The sequence below is a fragment of the Festucalex cinctus genome, chromosome 12 (assembly GCF_051991245.1).
Source record: "Festucalex cinctus isolate MCC-2025b chromosome 12, RoL_Fcin_1.0, whole genome shotgun sequence".
NCBI lineage: Eukaryota > Metazoa > Chordata > Actinopteri > Syngnathiformes > Syngnathidae > Festucalex > Festucalex cinctus.
In genome coordinates, this window is record NC_135422.1 from 28,408,437 (window position 1) to 28,434,162 (window position 25,726).

At 42.5% G+C, this 25,726-nt stretch overlaps 1 protein-coding gene across 8 annotated transcripts in view; it reads right to left on the reverse strand.

The window, feature by feature from the left end:
- LOC144031240 (disheveled-associated activator of morphogenesis 1-like) overlaps positions 1 to 25,726 on the reverse strand; it is a 94,065-nt gene that overhangs the window by 58,515 nt on the left and 9,824 nt on the right. For 3 of the 8 annotated variants that reach the window (XM_077538141.1, XM_077538140.1, XM_077538146.1), the window contains exons 2-4: positions 15,270 to 15,473; positions 15,099 to 15,188; positions 1,619 to 1,690 (exon numbers count right to left, since the gene is read on the reverse strand). In XM_077538141.1, the coding sequence (XP_077394267.1) occupies positions 1,619 to 1,690; positions 15,099 to 15,188; positions 15,270 to 15,449 (342 nt within the window). In that variant the 5' untranslated portion in view covers positions 15,450 to 15,473. The other 5 variants (XM_077538144.1, XM_077538143.1, XM_077538142.1 and 2 more) reach the window with 5 other exon arrangements.

Sequence of the window (25,726 nt, forward strand, 5' to 3'; positions counted from 1 at the left end):
GGCCGGCCAGCTTGCGAACCTCAGCATCGGACTTATTCACTGTTATAGGGCATGTGGGCCTGGGGCTTCCTCTTTGCCACAGAAGGGCGGTAAAGTGAGCATGTAGGCTACTTACAGTCTCCTCAGTGGGCATGAGCACATCGGATTTCTCTGCCATGAGATATGCCCCACGTCCCCACAACGATAGTGCTGTCGACACTCAAGGCCCAGGCCCCCTTGTTGCTGTACCGGTGATCTCAATCCTCTTGTTGGTCCCGCTGTGGGGATCCGGTCTGTCGTAGGACTACTCAGGCGAGGCACTCGGCGCTGAGGAGTCACTGATGCTTCGGACCCCTTTTGGGATAGTTTTAATATTTCTAAGGTGGCTTGGAACTGTTCCACAGCTTCGATTAGCTCTATGGGACTTTTCTTGTCCGGTTCTAGCCATTTTCTTGTTATTCTGATGAGTTCATGCATCTGTGAGCGGGGTGTGGTCTCATTTTTAAATGACCAATTATGTAAACGCTGGGCCAGGCTAGATTTCGTAAGCCCATGATCTCGGCCTTTAGTTGCTGATAATCTTGGGTTTTGTCAGTCTCTAAATCCTGGAATGCTTGGAGTGCCTCACCTGAGATAAACGGCGCCAAGAGTCCCACCTATTGGACCTTCGGCCATCCACGTTGGGTTGCTGTTGTTTCGAAGGCATGAAGATATGCATCCATGTCATTAGTCGCCTCCATTTTGGGGATGAAGTCACTGGCCTTGGCTTTGGCTCTTGCTAAGTGTAGCAGGTCCTCCTCTTTGAGTTGGTTTGCCTTCATCTGCTGTTGGAGCAGGGCCACGTGCGCAGGTCACCTCTCAGTGCTTTGATGTTCTTGGCCTTCAGCTGCAAATCTGAATGCAGACACTTGATGGCTTCCTCCTTCTCCCTCAACAGCGACAAAGTCCTGTCATGCTGCAGCTGCAGAGCGTGGTACTTCTTCCTCAGTGTGTCTTCGTGTTTACTGAGGTTGGCGTTTGTCGCCTGAAGCCCCTTCAAGTCACACTTGCACTCGTTGAACCTGAGGAGGTGCTTCTCCGAGTCCATCTGCAGTCTGGTGTTGTGCACGCAGCGCGTCGACGTTCTCGTGTTTTGTTTCCTCCCCGCAGTTCCAGTGGAGGCACCAGCCAGGACTCTGCAGTCGCATCGGAGGGACCCCAGCGCTTAGCCTCGCCTATCCTAGCCTAGCACGAATCTAGAGGGTCCGACGTCCTTAGCGGGATCGCTAAATCCCGCCCGGGTGGGCAGTCTAGCCTGGTGCAAATCCAGACCAGTTAGGATAAGGTAAGATTAAATACATTTTTGCTTGCTTGCTCTTCAAATGCAGCCTTTTGTTTGTTGTGAAGTTGGCTTGTTTCACGCTTTAAAACTGCTATAGTAGGCTCTCAAAAATAAAGCTCTTGTGAAAAATTAATATACTGGTTAATAATAGCCCTTTGAGTAACTCATAGATGTGCCAAAAAAAAAGGAGGGTTAAATGTTTTACTTAGTTTAATCACTCATTCACCATTTTAGGGTGATTTTGTAAAAAACAAAAATCAAAAACAGTTTTTATATATTATAAAGATGAAAGGAAATGGGCTGCTGAGGTGTACTTACTGTGCCCATTGAACGTAGCTGGTCAATATAGTACTCTGGCCAACTGGTTGCTCCTTTATTCTCATCTGCTTCCTGGAATACAAACATCCAGAGATCATTCAATCTCGTTTTTGTTTTGTTGTTGTTGTTTTTTGGGGGTTTTTTTTATGTGGAATTGAGCTACCCAATCTTTTACACCAATTTTGCCACTTGTCAAAAATGTAAGAGAATGTGATTACCATGTGTGACGGGGCGCCAGTAACTGTCCGTCACTCTCCGACGGGGCACGCTGCCGTCTAGCTGAGAGGAGCAGCCTACGTGAGCGCGCGCAGTTTGCCCCTCGTTCCGCGGAGACAAACGAGTCCGGGTGAGGGGTAAGCAGTTTATGCAGATATCCAATACGGGGAATACGTGTAGGCTGTGTGGAAAACAGTTTAGGCGGAGGTCCAGCGCCCATTGGATCTTCTTCGAAAAACCTGGGGGACTCCTGCAACCGGCACGAGCGACCGCAGCATCGTCCAATTTGTATTGGAGATGAGGGATCGGCTGGCCAAGTACCGATGTGAGGCCGAGGTCAACCCGCGCGAGGCCCAGCAGACACAGAAGGCCTGGTACGATCAGCAGGCCAGGCACCTCCACTTTCAACCCGGCCAGAAGGTCCTGCTTCTACTGCCAACCTCCACCAGCAAACTGCTTGCTAAGTGGCAGGGTCCGTACACGGTCCTCAGGAAGATGGGCCCTGTGACGTACGAGATCCACCACCCGGACAAAAAGAAGAAGAAGCAGACCTACCATGTCAACCTGCTGAAGGAGTGGAAGGAGGCTCCAGTCCAGGTTCCGGTGCCATCCCTGCTGGTGATGGAGGTGGATAGTGACGTGGAGGAGGAGTACACGCCAGCTGACCTTCACCTGTCAGCTGAGCCTGCACTTGACCATCTCTCTGCGGTCCAGTCCGGCCAGTTGAGCCAGGTATTCAAGCAAGTCTCCAAACTGTTTGCTGCAAACCCGGGAAAGACTGCTCTTGGTGAACATATCATCCGCCTGAAGGACAAGGGGCCGATCCACCAAAGGGCCTACCGGGTGCCCCAACATCTGGTGGCGAAACTGCTCAAAGAAATGGAGGAGATGCAGCGCCTGGGGGTGATCGAACCATCAGAGTCAGAGTGGTGCAGCCCAGTGGTCAATGTGGTGAAGAAAGACAGGTCACTCCGCATCTGCATCGACTTACGGAAGCTCAACGTCATGTCGGAGTTTGACGCTTACCCGATGCCCCGTATCGATGATTTGCTGGAAAAGATTGGGCGGGCCAGATTCATCACTACACTGGACCTCTGCAAGGGCTATTGGCAGGTACCTCTGGATGCCTCCAGTCGCCCCTACACAGCATTCCGGACTCCTGCTGGCCTCTTCCAGTTCACAGTGATGCCCTTTTGTCTCCATGGAGCACCTGCCACGTTCCAGAGGCTGATGGACCGTGTCCTGCAGGGATGTGAGGACTGCAGTGCTGCCTACCTGGATGATGTGGGCATCTTCAGTGAAACCTGGGAGCAACATCTGCAGCATCTGGGACGAGTGCTAGGTCAGATCCAGAAGGCGGGCCTGACACTGAATCCTGCCAAGTGTCAGTGGGCGCGAGCGGAGGCGCGATACCTTGGCTACCGGCTTGGACGAGGCGAGATTCGACCACAGTTGGACAAGGTCGAGGCCATCCGCAACTGTCCACGGCCCCGCACGAAGAAGGAGGTGAGGTCCTGCTTGGGCTTGGCCGGCTGGTACAGGAGGTTTGTCCCACGGTTTGCCACGATCGCCGCTCCTCTGACAGCGCTGACAGCAAAAGACCAGAGGAATCCTGTGTCCTGTTATGAGGTATGTGAGACTGCATTCCAGACCCTCAAAGCCGGTGCTGAGGAGTCCTGACTTCGACCAGCGGTTCCTGGTGCAGACTGACGCCTCAGCAGTGGGACTTGGGGCAGTCCTGGCCCAAGGTACTCCGGGGGAGGAGCAGCCTTAGGATGTACCTAAGCCGCAAGCTGCTGCCACGTGAAACCAGGTACTCCACTGTGGAGAAGGAGGGCCTGGCCATCAAATGGGCTCTGGAGAGCTTGAGATATTACCTGCTGAGGAGAGAGTTCGACTTGGAGACGGATCATCGTGCTCTTACATGGATTAATTCCATGAAGGACCACAACAGCCGTCTCACCCGCTGGTACCTCTCCCTGCAGCCGTTCCGATTCCAGGTCCGACATCGGTCTGACAAGAGCAACGTGGTGGCGGATTATCTGTCAAGGTTGCCGCACATCGGCAACCTCGTAGAGGAGGGGGATAATGTGACGGGGCGCCAGTAACTGTCCGTCACTCTCCGACGGGGCACGCTGCCGTCTAGCTGAGAGGAGCAGCCGACGTGAGCGCGCGCAGCTTGCCCCTCGTTCCGCGGAGACGAGCTCCGCCTAAACTGTTTTCCACACAGCCTACACGTATTCCCCGTATTGGATATCTGCATAAACTGCTTAGCCCTCACCCGGACTCTTTTGTCTTCGCGGTTGTTGGTGCTGGGGGGGGGGCGCGCTCTGCGCCGGCGCGTGATGCCATGCCGTGGACGCTCGCCCGCATTCTGCGGGGTCGTGGGACAATGAACACTGGACCAAACCGAAACACTTCCTGCATTGAACTTAAATAGCATATTTTGCCGCGCTTCAGCTGTCACCTGACTTTGGAATGAACCATCACAGTAGTAGAACTATTAGGTGAATTGCTTTCTGTTTGAGGGAAGAAATTACGGGTAGTGAATGGAGGATTTTTTTTTTTTATGAGGAATATATGCTGTAGATATTGTTCATTTACATATGGTTTAGCTGCTTTTTGTTACTTTTTGTTTAATTTCTAAATGGTTTGTCCAGGGGGAGGGGCTATAGGGTATTTAAGGGAGTCGGAAGTTATTTGTGGGAGAAGAGTGTGATGGTGAGGGCAGAGCTGTCAACAGTAAGTTGTGGAAATGACCAAAAAGAAGTTGTAAATATTTTTGAAATTGTTTTTTTTTCTGCACTGGACTTGCACTGTAAACATTTTTTCACCTTTTTGGATGCTGTGTTGGGGTAAATAAAAAACCCACTCACTGAAGTTTTTCGACTGCGCCATCACTTTTCCTCCTCTTAAAACGAACCCGTGACACATGACAATTCCTAAATTGAAATGTAATCACTTTACATATAATTGATGGTTTGTTCTCATCATGGGCAAACTGTGTATTGTTATATGTTGTGTTCTTTTTTTTTTTTTTTTTTTTTTTCTTTTTTTTCTTTTTTCTTTTTTCTTTAAGAGCTCAGAATTGTTCATTCGGTAGTCTTACCGATTCAACGTCTTGTCATCATTGCTCTTTTTTTTTTTTTTTTTTTTTTTTTTTTTTGTGTGTATGTGTGCGTGCGTTTGCGTGCGTTTGCGTGCGTGCGTTTGCGTGCGTGCGTGCGTTTGCGTGTGTGCGTTTGCGTGCGTTTGCGTGCGTTTGCGTGCGTGCGTGCAAATACGTATAAATTTATACTCATTCATTCACCTAAAACCTTATAAATATCCCATTACCCTTCGCCTTAACCAGGTACTTCAGAATCTTGCCAGAGTCGTGAGATTTAAATGGTCAGGAGACCAGAGAAAAGGTCAGAAAAAAAAAGAAATAAAGAGAAAAGAAAGGTAAATCAAAGTGACATCCAGCACCGACCAAACACTTCCTGCCTTCCCCATGATTACAAAATCAAAGTCTTACGCCAACCCCGGAAGCCTCTAAATTCCAGCAAATTTAGCGAGATCTCAAGAGCCCAGAGGAAAAACTAAAGAGAGGAAGGAGGGAAGGATCGATAAGGCAGAGTGAGATCAATAGAAGCCAGTACATCCAATCCATCAAAGTGAAGTCCAGCACCAACAAGACCCCTCCTGCGTGGTTACAAAACCAGAGTCTTATGCCAACCCCAGAAACCTCATACTTCTAATAAATTAAGATCTCAAGTGACCAGAGGAAAAACTAAAGAGAGGAAGGAGGGAAGGATAGATAAAGCAAAGTGAGAACCACAGACACCAGCACCAACTGATTCAAGGGGCTGTGGGAGGGAGAGGGTACTTCTGTTGAGTTTCAGTAGATGCTGGTGCGACGGATCTGGCATATGTTGTGTTCTTATAACGTTCAGTCATTCAAAGATGGACCATACCCTGTCAACACACCCATGTGGGGCCCATGTGGGTTGGATATGGGCTGGTGAATGGGTTCCGATCTGGGCTGCTCAGCTGGGTCCCAGGGATTTCATGGTGACTCCATAGGCGCTTTCACACCGCAGGAACTTATGATGGAACTTCCATATGTTCCGGGGGAGTTTGTCCAAAGTTTGCGTTCACACACAAAACCAGTTCCGGGTCTGGGGGGGTCGGAACGGTACTACCTAAGTTCCGAGGCATGAGGAGGGTATTTGGGTGTACCCTGAACGACACAAGGTGGGGGCGTGTTGTCTAGTGTGTTATGATTGGTTGACTGGATGAGGAGGTGTGTCGTTTTGGTTAGATGATTTTTTTTTTTCCCGCGGTAAAGCCGCCATTTCTTCTTTACTATACTCTATCGGGCGCTACGACTTTTTCTTCAAACATTTCGGCAATGGAAGGATTAAAAAACCGAGAGGTGGACGGACGAGGAAGTACAGGCTCTCCTGAGCAAACATGGGACGAGGAGACCCAACGGCACTTCGAAAGTCCAACAAGAAACGATAATAACCGCGAAGCTCGCAGAGTTAACATTACACACACAAAAGCAGGTGAGGGAAAAACTAAAGAAACTCCAACAGGACTAAAGGAAACTCAAGGAAAATAAAACAACCACAGTGGAAATGACCGCAAAATTAATAAATGTATGAAAGACTGGACGACATTCTCGGCCACCGGATGGGTTGTACCACCAATAGTACAAAGGAGGACTCTGCAATCACCATGCTGGAAGCAATGTGCAAGGACACGGCAGTGTGCGAGGATTCATTGCCAACAGCCTTGCTAACACACGAAGGTAAGACAGAATTGCCTCATGCACATCTTTGTATATATATTTATTTAGGTCGATGCTTGGTCGCAACGTGGCTTTTACACCGCGCTAGCATTAAACTGTTAGCGTAGCATGTTAGCTTAAGCTTGGCAAAGTCACGCATCCAGGGCAACTCCGAGCCCATGTAATGTGAAATCATTCCTAAATCAATTAACCTAGTAAACGAAAAGTATTGTAGGCAGCTAACGCCGAAATAGCCCTGCTTTCAGTGACGAAATTGAAAAGCTTCGTGAAAAGGACGTGTGGAAGCTAGGCATACTATTCACTGTTAAAAGCAAAACAACCACTTCGTTTTTGTTGTTGTTGTTTTTTCCTTAATACAAAGCTCTGCATTCAACGTAACTAAAACGTTTTAACTTGTTAGCCTCATCACCTAACAACTCATAAAAAAACAAAAAAAAACAAAAAAACAACAACAACAACTCATAAACAGTTCTAGGGAAACTGAAACGTAAGAAAAATAATGTTATGTACTGTGACTTACAGCTGGACCTTCTCTGTGCTCTCCTTTACGTTATGATGCCTCCCTGAACAGTCCTGGTATGTTTCATTTCATTTTATATAACTTCAAAAGCTTCATTTAAAACTTTTAAAGCAACACCCCACTCACAATTAATTTTGCTTCGTTGAATAAGGCAGTGTGTTTGTTTGTTTATTGGACATTATAAACAAATGAGTAGCAGTTAACATTTTAAAAGAAAGAAGAAACTTATTCCAATCATTCATAATAGTTTACATGTTCAAAGGAGTAGAAAGAAGTTAAAAACTTGTCTAGTCCTACCCATTCTTTATATCTACTGACTCATTTCATAAAAAAAAAAAAAAAGTACATTACTGTAATTTACTACACATTTTCTTTTACTGGAATGTACTAAAAGAAAATGTGTAATCCTGCTTGTGTAAACAATTGCACCTTAACACATGCGTGCATTTGTCATTAACGTATGTACATGAAATTCATAGGCATACACAATAATAAATCCTCATACTCACATATACAATTTTCATTTCACTCATAATGGTGCATTGAGAAAGGGAAAAAAAAAAGTTACATTCCTGCAATTTTACTAGTGTGTATTGCCTAAAAAAGCTTCAAGTGCATGCCGCCATATTTGGCAATGTAGTGTGGCATATTCTGTTCTGTAACTATGAAAAATGAAAGTACATTAACGTGAGTGCCGTGTTTTACCCCTACCTAAATCATTGTACTGTACTCTAACTCATTGCACGAATCTGTTGAAACCGTTTAAGTCGATGCGTTAGGAAGGTACAAGCGAGGATGGTCCGTCCACAAGCAGAAACTGCGCCACTCGAATTCCAATAAGTTCAAAGTCATGTAACTGGAAGCTCATCAAAAGTATTTACTGTCACTCATTGTACATTTACATCCCTATAGGTTAGCGGACACGGGACCGAGACCACCTATTTTTGGAATACCTGCACCAATTTGATGAAAAGAAGGGGGAGTCCACGAGTGCAATGTTCTTAGAAGAAATGCAGTTGCACAAGGAGGACCTTGAACTCAGACGCGAGCAGCACAAGGAGGAAGTTGACCTCAGAAGCGAGGAGCGCAAGGAAGATCAACACGTGGCACATGAGCTGGTTGAACAAAGGCACGACAGAGAGTTCCAAATGGGCTTCCTGGCAGTCCAAAACAGACTTGTGGACACAAATAAGCCAAATGCATAAGTAATAAATGCTTTTGTTTTCATATCACTTTTGTGGTTCTGGGTTTTTTTCCACACGAATAAAAACTTATGCTCAATGAATTCTTTTTAATGTTTTTATTTTTGACAAACAGTAATGCAAACATAATTACAGCGTCCCACCATTCAGAGGTTCTGATGTTCTTCCACTCCCTGCGCGGAACACACCCAGATTGGTAGAAGTGGCAAATCTGAAACAGAAACACAACAAATTAATAAATGTTAATATCTACATTAATTACTTTTGTGCAACAGCCTTGTGATTTACATGACAGAATACCTTAAAATAGCGGAATATGCACCAATTTATGGCCCTATGATAAACCACTGGCTTGAGGTGGCAATCTGACACTTCCAAAATCAGCACTTTCCCAAAATCCCGGCACCTTTGTTCTAACATTCGTGTATCGTCAAAGAAAGCAAGCCATTTCAACACTTTGGATCGGTCAATCATGTGTTTAACAGAAAAGAAAAAAAAAAACATGCGGACAGACTAACAATACATCCAGGTCCAACGGTATTATGAAATACGCAGCGTACATGTAGCGTGAACAGCAACTCGCCATCAAGCCCTATTTTGCCGTGAATTGCACGAGAACTCGGCAGGAAACACCAGTTTCCAGCGATTGCCCTTTTCATGGCAGAAAGTACGACAAAATATCCACAAACGACCGACGCGCGGGGACACACGCAAGTAGACGTGCAACTGAACGCGCCAGTCATACGTTGTGTTTAAGGCACTAATACACTCTGTAACTTCATTTTTTTTTTTCGTGTTCTCCACCTTGCAAGGGGAGCTCCGTTACATGTTACAGCTTAATTCCGATGTGAAATAAATTTCGTATAATTGTGTTTAAACCTTACCAGTGCACGTCTTCGTGCTTGCAGGTTTGACTGTCTTTCCAAGTGAGCAAGTCCTGCCCATTTCTCATCTTGATGTGGTAATACGGCGGGTCCCAATGGTTCTCATCAACCTTTCCCGTGAAGTTCTAATTGCTGCAAACACAACTCTGTACAACATGACAAGGAAAACGAAAAGATGATATGCCTTGTATCGTACCAAATGGCGATGGAGGGTCAAAGGTCGCGTTTTTCAACGTCACACTGGTTGTTTGTCATTCAGTTTTACCGGTACCGCCACTTGCTGGACAGGCGGGGTAGTGCTGTTTTTTTTCCTCCCCCGACATACGTCATCAGTCTCATTTGAATAAACTACCCTGCCTGCTTTCATGCCGTGTGAACGCAAACTCGTGGGCCGCTCACAAGTTCTTCGGACCCGGAACTGACTCTACCATGAACTCAAAGTTCCTGGGCTTTTTGGTGTGAAAGCGCCTGAATCATGTGGGCAAGCCCAGATGGGCTCAATGTGGGCCTCATATGGGCCCAAGCTAAAAGCCACATGGGTAGGGAACGGGCCCCATCTGGGTCCCAGTTAAATGTTGACTCCTAAAAAAAAAAAAAACTGTGACAAAGGTTTGAACCAGAGTCCCATGGTACCAAAGTCCAACACCCTAACCACTGGACCACACAGCCACATGCTAAGATCGATGTTTTAAATACATTTATAAGTGACATCAGCCGATCATCAAATTTTAACAGTCGAGTTTTGGGGGAAATCTCTGTTGTAAGTGACAATTACTTCCAGTGCCCAAACAGCTTTATAATGCGGTGTCTTATGTGTCTGGCGAAACAAACGGACATTTCGGCATATAAAGTTCCACATCGAACCTGAGTTAACATGTCGCGGTAAGTTTGACCTAAATTGTTGAGTTGTTTTGGCTCCCTTTTACTTTGGCATCTAGTAGTTCTGTTTCCTGTGTTTTCCTTTGTTTTTTTTTTCTTTTCAGGGCTGGATGTGGTCAGGTTGTGCCTGGCTCCACACGCAGCTGCCTCCAATCTACAATAACCCTCAGTATTTAAACTCTAGTCTGACCTCCACTCCTCGCCAGAACGTCTCGTCATATTCACGGTACTAGTTGTTCTCACTGTCTGAAAACATTTCTAGCTTTTCCTAGTCAAGAGAGTTTTTTACTTTGGTATTTTTGCAAGCTTTTTCCTGGGTTTACCCAGCGCCCTTGTTTAAAGACTGACTTCCCTTTGTTCTCTTGTTTTTAGGGGCCTCGCAGCGGCGCCGCTGCGAGGCCCTATTGTTTTTCAAGGAATTCTTATTAGGACCTGAGCAGCGACCGCTGCGAGGCCCTATTGTTTTTGTAGGAATTCTTCTTATTATTTTTCTTCTCAGCAAACAATCACATTTTTGAGACACTAAATGTGAACGAAAACTCACCAAACTCTACACACACATCAGGCCTGGCGAAAAATTTGATATTTTAAAATCGCCATACACAATAACAGAAGAATGGCTCCGTAGCGCCCCCTACATAGGTTTAACGGATCCCTGTCCCGCTACGATTGTCCTACAGCTATGAAAATTGTGTGGCACCTGTAGCATATCCAGATGAACAAAAGCCTCTTTGATATGTGTACCCTAAAATAGAAAGGAAGTAAGGTATGAGTATTTAACGAAGCATTGCCGGTTGTATGTTTAATCTAGAGCTACGAAAATTGGTACACATATGTAACAGACTATGATCTACAAAAAAGCCTGTTGGTGCCATATGCTAAACCTAACAGGAAGTCCGCCAGAGGTGGGGCATCAAATTTTGTGATTCAAAATTATTACATAATGAAGCTGTACGTTTCACCGAGAGTTACCAAAATTTGAAGACATATGTAACAGCCATCGAGGTACAAAAAACTCTTTTTGAACCATATGCTAAACCTAACAGGAAGTCCGCCATTTGGATTTACTTTGGAACGTGTTGCCATTTTTTTGGGTCATTTCATATGGGTCTTATTTTAACGAACTCCTCCGACAGAGTTTATCCGATCATCTCCAAACTTGGTGTGATTCATCTTAAGATGTTGAAGGTGAAAAGTTATTGAAAGCTTTTTACTTCTTTGCACACTGTTACCGCGGCATGCACAGTTTGCAAAGGAAAAAGTTCTTAATGAAGCATTCCCAGTTGTACGAAGCAGCTAGAGCTACGAAAATTTGGAGACATATGTAACAGCCCACGATGTACAAAAAAAGTCTCTTGGTGCCATGTGCTAAACCCAACAGGAAGTCCCCCAGGGGCCGGGCATCATATTTTGAGCTAAAAAAAAAAAACAACTCCTCTTTAACGAAGCATTCCCAGTTGTACGTTTCACCTAGCACTATGATAATTTGGAGGGATATATAAGAGCCCACGATGTACAAAAAAGTCTCCTAGAACCATATGCTAAACCAAACAAGAAGTCCGCCATTTTGATTTACGTTGGGATTTGTAGCCATTTTTTGTGGCCTTTTTTAGGGGTCAAATTTTAACGAACTCCTCCGACAAAATTTATCCGACTGTCTTCAAACTTGGTGTGTTTCATCTTAAGATGTTTAAGATGCAAAGTTATCGAAAGTTTTTTATTTTGTCGCACGCCGTTGCCATAGCCGTGCATCGCTTTGCCAAGTAAAATGCTGCTTTTTCTTTTTGGTCTAACCCCGGGTTTACACCGGTTGCGGTTGCGGTGCGGTGCGTCTTGACTGCGTGCTCCGGACGGGTCAATTTTTTGGCCAATCCACACCGGCTCCGCACAGCTGCGGTCCGGCAGCTCCGTCGCCGACCACTTCCCGCCGTGTCTTGCGTGACCGCGCGCGATCATGTGGCATTAAAAACAACGACAAACACATAGAAAGTCTGTGCTCAACAGAGAAGCAGAAAGAGAGGTGGACTTTTATTATTTTGTGGCTTTCTACCTCCATTATAAACCTCTCCTCGTCCATGTTCGCTGGTGTCTGAACTGTGAATGAGCACCTCGCACGTTAACTCCAGGCCCGTCTACGCCCACATCACGTTTTGCTAAGCATGCTTGCGAAATAGGATCTGGCGAGTGTTTTATCTTGAAAGGTAACCGGAAATTTATTTTGAAACTGCGTCGGTCTTCCTGTCCCGCTCGATGTGTTTTGTGCTAGCTTGCCATTTGCCGGAGGCCTACCGCTGCGCCGTCCAGCAAAAATAGAAAATAGGTTATCCTTGCGGAAGGGCTGCGGCACGCCGCAGCTGAGACGCAGTCGACACGCAACGCACCCGCAAGCGGTGTAAACTACACCATTCGAATGAATGGAATCTAATTGCTTGCGTCGCCGGAACGCACCGCAACCGCACCGCAACCGCACCGCAACCGCAACCGGTGTAAACCCGGGATAAATGTGCGAAAACTCATGAAACTTTGCCCACAAATCAGACTTGTCATATACATGAATATTTGAGAGATTTCTTGTGCAATTTGCAATAAATGGCTCAATAGCGCCCTCTAGACATTTTTATGAAGCTTTTGAAAATGTATGATTCAGCTAGATGTGTGAAAATTGGGATACCTATCAGCCCAAGAATTACAAAAAAGTTTCAAAAGCCATATGCTAAACCAAACAGGAAGTCTGCCATTTTGATTTACTTTGGTATTTATAGCCATTTTCTGAGGCCTTTTATAGGCGTCATATTTTCTACAAAACTTATCAGATGGTCTTCATTCTTTGGCGTGTTTCATCTTAAGTTATTTAAGATGAAAAGTTTGAAATCTTTTATTTTGTCGCACGCCTTTGCTGTCGCGATGCATTGTTTGCAAATAAAAATGCTTTATTTGAGTCTAAACATGGGCGAAACTCACAAAACTTTGCACACAGATCAGACCTCTCACGAACATGAATATTTTATAGATTTGTCATGCAATTTGTAATAAATGGCTTAATAGCGCCCTCTAGACATTTTTATGAAGTATTTCCGATTATATGATTCAGCTAGATGTGTGAATATTGGGAGGCATACCTATAAACCTAATATCATACCTAATATCCATTTTGATTTTATTTTGTTAATTTTGCATCATTTTTGGCCTTTCCATGAAACTTTGCAAAAACAAAGCATGGCAAAATATTTACAATTCCTACGAAACAGTACCCCAACATGCCAGTACCCCGACATGCAAATACCCCAACGTGGCCCGGGTTGTGAGGGCCCTTTATAGCTGCTCGCAGGTCTAGTTTTTGTTTGTTTTCTTTTGAGTCCGGATGTGCTGAGAGTCCAGCCACCTTTGGTTTGATACTTTGTTTGTTTGCACCTTTGTTGTTACTTTTACATCTGTGTCTGCTCCTGGGCCCTAATCCAGCCACACTCCATAACATAAATTTCCTTTTTGCTGTATTTAGGCAAGTATTTGTAAGTGTTGAAAAGGACCTTTTCACATGGACTCTTTTGCAAACACTTTGTTTACTGTTGCCATAAACGAAACAGATCACGACACATGTTATATGGAGGCATGAATTGGCAGTAGCCACTAAGTGTCGAATTATTCACGGTAAAGATACTTTTGGTAACAGATAAACACTTGACTCCATGTAATGCCAGAACCTGGTAAGAAAACATATCAACGTCTTATTCAATGGAGCAATGATAGAAAAAGATTGGATAAATAAAAAAGATAAGATAAAAGATAGATATAGACACATAAAAGAGTTAGGCTAAAAAGTACAAGTTTCTAATTGTTATGCTGTATGGGTATTAACAGAAATTTAGTGACTGCAATATTTTCAGTGTACACTCAGATTTAATACATTAATGATCAGAAATCCTACTCTAATTTTGCTAACTTAATTTATTTTTGAAAATTAAAACTGAATGTGTGATTTCAATGGCTTACTAGCCTGTAAACTCATAGCCTGATATTTTTTGTCAACAGAGGGTTCACCCCAACAAAATGAATGTTTTGTCTGTCTTACATTACATTGCTTTACATTACATTACATTACATTGATTTTAACAAATAAATCAGACAATGTTCAAGCAGTTACTCAGTACTTGAGTATTCTTTTCAGCAAATACTTTTTTACTTCTACTTGAGTAAATTTTTTAATGACTACTTTTTACTTTTACTTGAGTAATATTATTTTGTAGTAACGCTACTCTTACTTGAGTATTTTTGGCTACTTTTTGGCTACTCTACCCGCCTCTGGTTATGTTACAGACACGTCCAGCAAATATAGATGATGTGAAAGATCAAATAGACTGAATGAGAAGTGCAATGTCTAATTGCAACACTGCTTGGTCAATGTGTTGTGGAATCAAAAACAGCCACTTAGTATGGCCAGCAGATGGCAGCATTGTATCCCTTTTCATGAAACATGACAAATCTGATGAGACAGAAAGTTTTCAAGGATGACGTGAATGATCGAAGCCTTTGTCACATTAAATCTAATTTACAGAGCGCCACTAAACTAAAAACAATGTCAAAGTCACTGTTGTGGAGAAAATGTATCTTCACAAAAAGCTTGTTTTCTCTTTTTTTTTTTTTTTTTTTTTTGTATTTTCGCTTATGTCACGCAAATGACCTATTGTCAAATGGTGATTACAATAGAACGGAATAAGGTAGAAACATTTTTTTTTTTCTAATGAAAGAATGGAATCCAATCTTTGATGTGTACCCACGTGGTGTATGTAGAAAAAGCACACAATATTCTGTTTGCCATGAAAAATGACTTAAAATGCTCAAAATCGGTTGGCACTGTTGGGGGGTTGTATTTTTGATAACGTGCGGCCGTAAAAGAGTTAATTGTAAAGAAATATTGGCTAGGTAGTCAGCTCTATCACGTCAGCATCATGGCTAAGGACTTGAATTTGAGACCTTAGCTTCTTACCATCTTCTTACTCCAGTAAAGTTTCCATTTTTTCTCTGCTGGCAGTGCAAACATGCCGGCCCTGTGCTCCTCTGTGAGGTCCAGTTCATCCTTGAAGAGAGATGGAAGCCAGAACATCAGAAGAAAGGAGCTCCATCAATTTGAAGGTCACACATCGAGTCGTGGACTCACCACCAGCTCAGTGAACATCGAGTCCAGCTCTTCATGAGGGGGCATTGGTAAGGTGGGCTCCAACGCTGCAGTACTGATATTATCATGGAAGTGTGTGATTTCCGGTTGGTCATTCTTGAAACAGCAAGAAAACAAGGTGGCCAAGAGGTGCCCCTGACGCTGTGCTCCCTGGGATGCCATCTTCACTGCTATCGGGGTTGTTGCCTAAACAAAAAAAGCGATAAGTAATGCTCAGACCAGTAATTGTCATAAAATAACCTGCATAATACAACCAGACAGTGACGTCTCTGCATTTGGGGCCAGTGAGGCCAGTCCCCAACAGATGGCACTGTTGAGCACTATGCAGACTCATAATTGGTTTTCTTCATAGCTAGTAATTTATGAAATTTTATTTTATCAACAATAGTATTCAAATAAATAGCAATTATTTTTGTTTCGTTATAAACATACATGTATCATACAAAGCCAAGTTCAATGGTGTAACTTTCTAAACAGGACTGATGAGCGCCTGTTTAAGTGGATGAGCCACTCATATCACAGTGCGAATGTCCCAAGCTGCTCTCCGTAGACAGCCATGGGGCCACATTAACTGGGCCCATCATCCAATTGAAATAAGAGCCAATTAACACACGCTCATTTCTATTTCGTCCCTCCCGACCACCAGGTGGCGTTGCTGAAAACAGCACACTGTCGTTTTTGGCGGATGGCAGCATACGGCAGTGAACTAGATTTATCGGGAGCAAAAAGACTACAAAATAGCAAACCAGCAATATGAAAGAAGTAGATTTATTGATGACATCACTCAAGAGAGAGAAAAGGAGGAGGCAAAACACTGCAGCTGTCTCATTATGAAGGAAGCTTGTGGCTCAAGGGAAGGTGAGATTTTGCACTCAGATTCAACACGCTTTTCAGTAATTTCAGCAAAACGTTTCCATGTGTTGAATTTGAAGCAGCATATAAAATCTCGCCAATTGGAAATAAAGTTAAGCTGAATGAACAGCACTGGTGAGTAGGGTTTTTATTTTTGAATTAGGGCTGCTTGATTATAGAATAAAAAAAAATCTGTTATTTTGATAATAATTTAAATCACAATTATTATAACAATTATTTTTTGATACAAAAAAAGAATGTTTAAACATTTAAAAATATTAAGACAAAATTATTGAAAATTAGTATTATTATTATTTATTTTTTTTATGAACATTGCCTGAGGGATTTATGTCACGCCGCCACAGGCGTGACAGCTCTTGCTTTTATTTTGTACACACATTTCCTGTTTATTCTGAAAATCCTAACTCCACTCTCACCCCAGGTCCAGGCTCGGACCTTCCTGGGTGGAGTTTGCATGTTCTCCCCGTGCCCGCGTGGGTCTTCTCCGGGTACTCCGGTCTCCTCCCACATTCCAAAGACATGCATGGCAGGTTAATTGGGCGCTCCGAATTGTCCCTAGGTGTGAGTGTGGATGGTTGTTCGTCTCTGTGTGCCCTGCGATTGGTTGGCAACCAGTCCAGGGTGTCCCCCGCTTACTGCCCAGAGCCAGCTGAGATAGGCGCCAGCAGCCCCCGCGACCCTTGTGAGGAATAAGCGGTCAAGAAAATGGATGGATGGATGGATGGATGGATGGTTAGGTCTGATGCCAGTGAATATTTTGAGTGGTGGAAAGTAAAAGAATATTCCTAAATGACTTAGTTATCACACATAGAATGAGTTTACATTTTTTGTACAAAATACCGTAAGTGGGGTATTTTTTTTTCATGCCTCAAGGGCTAGGTGGCGCTGCATATATAACTGAATGTTGTCATAGAGATACCTTCAGGCCTTGACAATAAGCATACATGTCAAGTTTGGGATTTTTTGGAGCATGTATCGGGGAGTTATTAAGCATATCCTTTTTCAGTGCGAAACACAAATTTTGATGCCCCGCCCTCATCATATAGTATTTCCAAAAGTCAAGAATTTTCCGTCTGTTGTTGGCTCAGGTCTTGGCATGGTCCAGGTCAAGTCATAAGTCAGTCGGATAAAACGTGTAGGAGAAGTGGGCAAAAGTATGCCCCCTGAAAATGTGCAAAAACCCAGGTCACTTGCCCTTCCTGCTGTCCACTCATTATTGGTCCCCGCCCATGATTGTCTCCACCTGCCACCAATTATCCTCAGCAATAAAAGCCATCAGCCTCCCCCCTCTGTTTGCCGAAGTGTCACGTTAGTGCATGGAAGCGGTCCTGCCTTGCCTTTTTGCCTTGTTTTTGTGCCTTTTCCTCCCCAGCGGAGTGTTTTTAGTTCCCTGTTTTTTGAGTGCCCCTTCTCCTCTCACTGAGAGGAGATTGCTGTTTGGAGAAAATAAAATTGCTGCCTCTGTGGCCTACACTCTCCCTGTATCTGTGTCCTACCTTTCCACGTCGTGTCAATTTAACAATAATACTTTTAACTGCTTTTGATGCACTGTGAGTGTAGCACACTTCATGTACAAGTCAACTCAATGTGCTTTAACACAAGCAAAAACAAGATTCAGAAGCAAAGCAGAGAAAACAAAAGTGGCTTTACAAAAATTACTCAAAGAACATACATGTTACTTAAAACACATCAACAGAACAATTAAACACATTTAAGAGTAAAGAAATAAGAGTAGTGTTCTAAAACAAAAGCTAAAACATGATGTTAAAAATGTTAATAATGCCTTAATCAAAGGTAAAGGGGAGACAAGCAAAGTTTTTAACCTGGATTTAAAAACATTTACACTTGGGGCTGATTTCACGTCTGTTGGCAGCTTATTCCATTGTTGTGCAACATAACAGCTAACTGCAAATTGCCCATGTTTACTTTGAACTCTGGGTTCAGATCTCAGAGCCCTATTGGGTTTATATTCAATCAGAATTTCATTAAAGTATTCATAACCCAAACTATATTGTGATTAATAGATCAGTTTGAAATCCATTCTCCAGCTGACTCGGATCAAGTGTAAATCCAGTGGCGCTCCTGTCATTAGGCTGAATTAGGCGGATGCTAGGGGCGCCAGTGAGCTCAAGGAGAGTTTTTTTTTTTTTTTTTTTTTTTTTTTAAATAATAAATACTTTTTTATTTCACAATATAAAATAACAAAAACAAAGAATTAGCCGCAGCTAAATATTGCAACGGAACCACGATATCGCGAACGGAGGTGGCACCATCACAAGCACACAGCCAACAAGGCAATAACAACATAACATAACATACGGAAGGCCCCACAATTAACATGGCTGCCAAGCCATTTGCTCATGTTTTATTTGAAGTTACAGATTCTTTTACAGATTTAAGGGGGGTTCATTAAGACACCGTTGTTCCCGCGGGAGGCCGTATCGGCATTTCGTCCTTTTTCCTTTAGTCCTTTTTTAAAAACTGTACAGAGTAATGATTTACACAAAATTATATCATGTTATAGTGATGACATGAAGAGACAAAAGCCCTCTGGCGCCCAAGGGAGGAAGAAAAGGAAAGAAGAGGAGGAAAAAGCCAAAAAAGAAAGAGATGATGAATGATGTGAACGTCTGATGATTGTGATCAGGAATTTAGTTGAAATAAAATTTGCACTTGGATCTGGTATGGTAGTGGGTTTACTTTTTGCTACATTAGTTTAGGGTGATAACTTGTCACAGAATACTACAGCATTCAGTTTGAGCTAGAGTTAATTTGAATTAATGTTACTCCCATTTTAGGGGGAGTTTGAAAGACAGGTTTGGGGAATGAATAAGCAACATAATTTAATTATAAAATTACATCTTTTCTTTTTATGTTAAGTGTGTGCTGTCCAAACAGCCACCGCTTGCACTAAGAAGCGACCTATATACATATATGGCATATGTATATACATTTTTATTTTTTTTTACTATTTGTAATTTGTCGTGTGTGAGTTGGGCAAGAGTCTATTTGTTGAGTATTGTTTATTGTAGGGGGCGGCACGGTAGTCGAGTGGTTAGCACGTCAGCTTCCCAGTTCTGAGGTCTCCGGTTCGAGTCCAGGCTCGGACCTTCCTGGGTGGAGTTTGCATGTTCTCCCCGTGCCCGCGTGGGTCTTCTCCGGGTACTCCGGTCTCCTCCCACATTCCAAAGACATGCATGGCAGGTTAATTGGGCGCTCCGAATTGTCCCTAGGTGTGCGTGTGAGTGTGGATGGTTGTTCGTCTCTGTGTGCCCTGCGATTGGTTGGCAACCAGTCCAGGGTGTCCCCTGCCTACTGCCCAGAGCCAGCTGAGATAGGCTCCAGCAGCCCCCACGACCCTTGTGAGGAATAAGCGGTCAAGAAAATGGATGGATGGATGGATGTTTATTGTAGTACAATTACTACATATACATATTGCAAGAAATATTTGCATATTTCTAGTTTACATTTTTTTTACTGTTTGTTTGTTTGTTTGTTTGTTTGTTTGCTGTTTGTAATTTATGTGTTTTTGTAAGATGAGGAAGATTGTTACATTGGGTCGTGACTATCAATAAATATACAGTGTACCCAGTGTGCAGATTCTACTTTCTTCCAATATTTTTCTATAACATATATGGTATAGTATAGTATAGTATAATATAGTAGTATAGTAGTATAGTGTAGTATACTACATTATGCATATTGCACTGCAACTGCAGTTTTAAAATTCCAGAGAAATTAAGATACCCTGTGTCCTGTGTGAGTTTATGGTGAATATTTTGTGGTTGGTCTAATAAGTTGCGCGGGGTTGGGTTTAAGGTTGGCCTAATAAGTTGTGCAGGTGGATGGGGGGCGGGGCTGGGGATCTAGCAGAAATCCTGCCTAGGGTGCCAAGTTGCTTAGGAACGCCACTGTGTAAATCTTTAGGACTGGAGTGATATGTTGTCATCTATTTGTTTTTGTTTTTTGTTTTTTTGAGAGTCCATTCAGAAGAGCGCTACAATAATCGAGTCTGCTGGAAATATATAAAAAAAAAAACATAGGTAAGCTTCTCTTGGTCTAATTGGAGCTTGCTGTCGTCCTTCAGTCTGGGAATATGTTTAGCTGTTAAAAAGCTGTTTAGGGTTAGATTTGATATGATTACTAAAAGTCAGGCCCGAGTCTATCAGCACCCCAAGATTTCGAACTTGGTCTCTGGTTTCTAAAGATAGTAGTTGTGGTTTCCATCCACCTATTTATATTCGATTTTTCCAAGCATTGCAAAATAGAAACTGAATGTGTCATGTGCTGGAGGTTGGATCCCAAAGCGCAGACACAAATAAGGTTTTAACTATTTATTCACATAACTTGATGAAACCAAAAACAAGGAGAATGCATCGAGACTCATGAGACGCCAAGGTTGGGCTGCAGAGAAGCACAGAGGAATAGAGAGCAATAATCCGGCAACCACACACAATTCTCAGATTGCACCTACAGACAGTGAATCGATCTGATTGGTTGTAGCAAGTAAAGCACCAAAGAACGACATCACAAAGGTTTAACATCACCTAAAGGATTAAAGATTGACATCACATAGCCTAAAACTAGTTGACACTAGATGATGGTTATATGATGGTTATATCAGTACAAAACAGACATTTGACCTCCCGGTCGTGTATAAATAAGGTCAAGTCTAAGTCTAACAGGTCATGAATGCAAACTTAACCCTGGTATGACCCCAGACATGACATGTCACGTTTCAGTTTGTTTGGGTTTTTGTTTTATTTTGGTGAGTGTTGGTTGTCTGGTGTTCCTGTCTTCTTCCCCAGTCTCGTTATGGTTAACCTTATCCACCTGCTTGTGTCTTCCCTTCCTGGTGTGTATTGCTGATTGGTTCCCCCTCCCTGCTGTGTCTCCCAGGTGTGTCCTGTTAGTCATTAGTGTTTGTATAAGGGAGTGGTGTTTGTCTCACGCGGGTGTGGGAGCATTGTTTGATGTTTGCTGTTTGAAGGTCTGCATGTTTAGTCACAGTGGTGTCTTTATTGCCAAGTCTACCAAGTCTTTATTGCCAAGTCTAACCAAGTCTTCCACGCCAAAGTCTACCAAGTCTGTTATTGCCAAGTCTACCAAGTCTTCCACGCCAAAGTCTACCAAGTCGTCCACGCCAAGTCTGCTAAGTCTTCCCCGCCAAGTCTTCCCCGCCAAGTCTTCCACGCCAATGCTCCTACACCGGCGTGAGACAAACACCACTCCCTTATACAAACACTAATGACAATAACAGGACACACCTGGGAGATACAGCAGGGAGGGGGAACCAATCAGCAATACACACCAGGAAGGGAAGACACAAGCAGGTGGACAAGGTTAACCATAACGAGACTGGGGAAGAAGACAGGAACACCAGACAACCAACACTCACCAAAATAAAACAAAAACCCAAACAAACTGAAACGTGGCATGACAGAATGGAAGCGCCAGAAAGTTTTTACGCTATCAAAAAAAGAAAATGCGGATTTTGGCTATGGAAACAACCATCCATCCATTTTCTTAGTCGCTTATTCGCAGGATATATGTCGCCCGTTTTGACCAGATACAATGTCACACGTACATTTGTAATCACAAAAAAATGGCGGATGATAAAATAAGATATGTTTGGGAAGACAAAGAAACACAATTCTGCCCGAAGCCGACTGGGATAGGCTCCAGCACCACCCGTGACCCGTGAAGGGAAAAGCGGTTAAGAAAATGGATGAATGGATAGTTTGAGATTTATATAATTTGCTAATAAGGAGATATCCATTGTTCTCTTATCTAAAAGGAGCTTAACGGTGACTACTTTCAGGGGTTTAGGAAGTACAACTGACTAAAGTGAGCAGGTGATTATTTGCCACAATAATAGTTTTGAAAAAGCTATATGGCTTTAACTGCGTAACCAAATTATCGACAATCAATCAATAATCAAGGGAATCTGACAAAGACTGTGACAAATCATCTTGGTTGTAAAGTTGCAAAAGTATGTCTTGGGAAGTTGGGGGGGGGGGGGGGGTCTGTTGCAACTTTTGATTGAGTTTAAGATATGTGTCTTGATGTACAATACACAATGAACAACAATCTTTATTTGGTTAACTCTCTATAATTGAAAGCAAGATCAACCACAAATTAATATGCACTATTGTAACATGGAAAAGAAAACGGTTTTACAAACGTGATGAATGTGGGTGTACTGCAATTCAGAAACCACACCTGGAAATATTACTAATTGCAACAGGTGTGTCACAAGGTGTGGTCCAGCATGCTTTCAATCAAATCCCGCAGAAAGATATTCTCCTTTGCAGATTGAATTTTTTTTGATTCAACACCAAGTTGAGCTAAACTTTGTTGCTATCACACTTTTTTTTTTTTTTTCTGCAGATCCAAGACATGTTGGAATTTTTAAAACCACTGAATTACTCATCTGCAATTGACTGGCAAACAATCTCGGTTATGCCCCAAAGTCAGCTGTGAAAGCTTCCAGCTCACCCACAACACCAGCGAGGAAAAACAGTATAAAACAAAGCCAGCTGGGATAGGCTCCAGCACTCTCCGCGACCCTTGTGAGGAGTAAGCGGTTCAGAAAATGGATGATAAATGAATAAATGAAATGTGCGCACACACACATAAGCTAGATACACGGTGAAATATTATACATAATATATAGCATCACTACTTTCAAGTTTTAAATATTAATAACTCTTGGGAGAGCTGGTGCGAATCATTTTCTCGGTAGGATTATGAATCTGTCATCTGTTATGTTTTGAGTTGGCAGGTCTGCTCTCAGTATTTGTTTGTTGCAGCTGCTGTTTGACCACTGGGTGGAGCCATGGCCATCCACACACCTGCTTTGTGTTTTGTTGATTAGCCTGCCTATTTATTGTCAGCTGAGAGGACACCAGTTTGTCGGACCAAACCAATTTTCTGATTCCCTTTGCCCGACTCGTCTCGACCTCCTTGATTACCTGCGCCTCGCCTTTGAGTCCCATCTCGCCTTGATAGTATTGGTTGTTATGATTCATGCCTTTCGCAAGATCTTTTTGTTAGATCTTTTAACAGCATTTGGCGATGTGCGTTTTCTGTTGTTTATTTTTGTTTAGTACTTCCGCAAATTGTTAGTGTGCGTTTTTTGTTTGTTGGTCCATTCATTCCAAGTGTACTATTGATTTTTTTGTAGCTGTGTGTCAGAATAAATTTGTCAAACTTGATTTGGTTGTCCGTGTTTTTGGGATCCTCACACTTGAACTTAACACATCAATCCAGTTAATATATCACTGGCATTCAGAGGTGGGTAGTAACGACTTACGATTACTCTGTTACATTTAATTGAGTAACTTTTTGAAAATCAATAAAAACACATTTTATCATTCTGATCGCTGTAGTAGCTTGTAATACTTTGCAACTAACTACTACAGCTCGAATTTTGATCATACCTCTCATTTTGGACACTGGGGATATTTAAGGGACAAAAATCAACAAAAACACATTTTCACATTGCTGTCGTAGCTTGCAATGGTATGCAACTAACTACTACAGCTTGAAATTTTATCTTACCTCTCATTTTGGACACGCTGGGGACTCTTAAGGCACACAAATATTCACCAAAAATCAATAAAAACACGTTTTCTCATTCTGATTGCTGTAGTAGCTTGCAACAGTATGCAACTAACTACTACAGCTTGAATTTTGATCATACCTCTCATTTTGGACACGCTGGGGACATTTAAGGGACAAAAATCACCATAAATGTCCAGAAATATTCACCAAAAATCAACAAAAACAAATTTTCTCATTCTGGTTGCTGTAGTAGCTTGCAATACTTTGTAACTAACTACTACAGCTTGAAATGTTATCATACCTCTCATTTTGGACACGCTGAGGACATTAAAGGGACAAAAATGTCCAAAAATATTCACCAAAAATCAATAAAAAACAAATTTTCACATTCTGTAGTAGCTTGCAACAGTATGCAACGAACTACTACAGCTTGAATTTTTATCAGACCTCACATTTTGGACACTCTGGGGACATTTAAGGGACACAAATATTCAAAAATATTCACCAAAAATCAATAAAAACACATTTTATCAGTCTGATTACTGTGGTAGCTTGCAATAGTGTGCAACTAACTACTACAGCTCGAATTTTGATCATACCTCTCATTTTGGACATGCTGGGGACATTTATGGGACAAAAATGTCCAAAGATATTCACCAGAAATAAATAAAAACACATTTTCTCTTCTGATTGCTGTAGTAGCAAGCTACTTGCAACAGTATGCAACTAACTACTACAGCTTGAATTTTGATCATACCTCTAATTTTGGACACACTGGGGACATTTAAGGGACAAAAATGTCCAAAAATATTCACCAAAAATCAACAATAACACATTTTCTCATTCTGGTTGCTGTAGTAGCTTGCAATACTTTGTAACTAACTACTACAGCTTGAAATTTTATCATACCTCTCATTTTGGACACGCTGAGGACATTTAAGGGACAAAAATGTCCAAAAATATTCACCAAAAACCAATAAAAAACAAATTTTCACATTCTGATTGCTGTAGTAGCTCGCAACGGTATGCAACTAACTACTACAGCTTGAATTTTTATCAGACCTCACAGTTTGGACACTCTGGGGACATTTAAGGGACACAAATATTCAAAAATATTCACCAAAAATAAACAAAAACACATTTTATCATTCTGATTACTGTAGTAGTGTGGGATCTGATTTTTGGTGCTGTCTCTTGAACTATTGACCTATTCTAGGCCAAATGTTCAAGTGAAACCCTTTTCATGCTAAACAACTTTATGATTGCTACTTGTGTTTAAATAGCTTAAGGAAATTAAATGCCAGTGTGTATCCTGACTTGTCACAAAGGGAATCATGTATTTGTTACCCTATAATCATTTATTTTACTTAATTTTGTAACTCTAAGGTGCCAGCTGAAAATACAAGAGATCACATATGCTCAATCATTTAGAACCAGTGTGAAGCGATCCACAGCTGCCAGCCGTCTCTATGTTTGTAAAAGAACGGTAAAGGTGTCAAAAACTTGCAAGTTTACTGCTATCAACTATTAGGAAAAACTGCTCCTTCACGCTTGAGGGCTAATAAACGAAATGATATCCTGAAAGTTTACAACTGTCAGCTGACGGGAAGATGCTCAGAACAAAGATGTCATTACTTTACAACTGTCAGCTGACGGGAAGATGCTCAGGGCAAGGACCTTATTATTTTACAACTGTCAGCTGATGGGGAGATGCTCAGAGCAAGGATCTCATTACTTTGGTGTCTGCAAAAGGTTAGTTTTAGCAAATATATTAGATCATACAATGTAAATGATAGGTCGCCTTATTTTTTAATGTATGAATAAGTCCTTTTGATACCAGTAAAAACCTGTTACTACTTCTGGTCTCAAGAATGGGGGGGAGACATATAATCTGCTGACCACTTTATAACAATTGGATACCAGTAGAAGTCACAAAACTAAGCTCGCACTACCCCCTAGTGGTCGAAAGCAGATACTATTAGCATTCAGTAAACTGCATC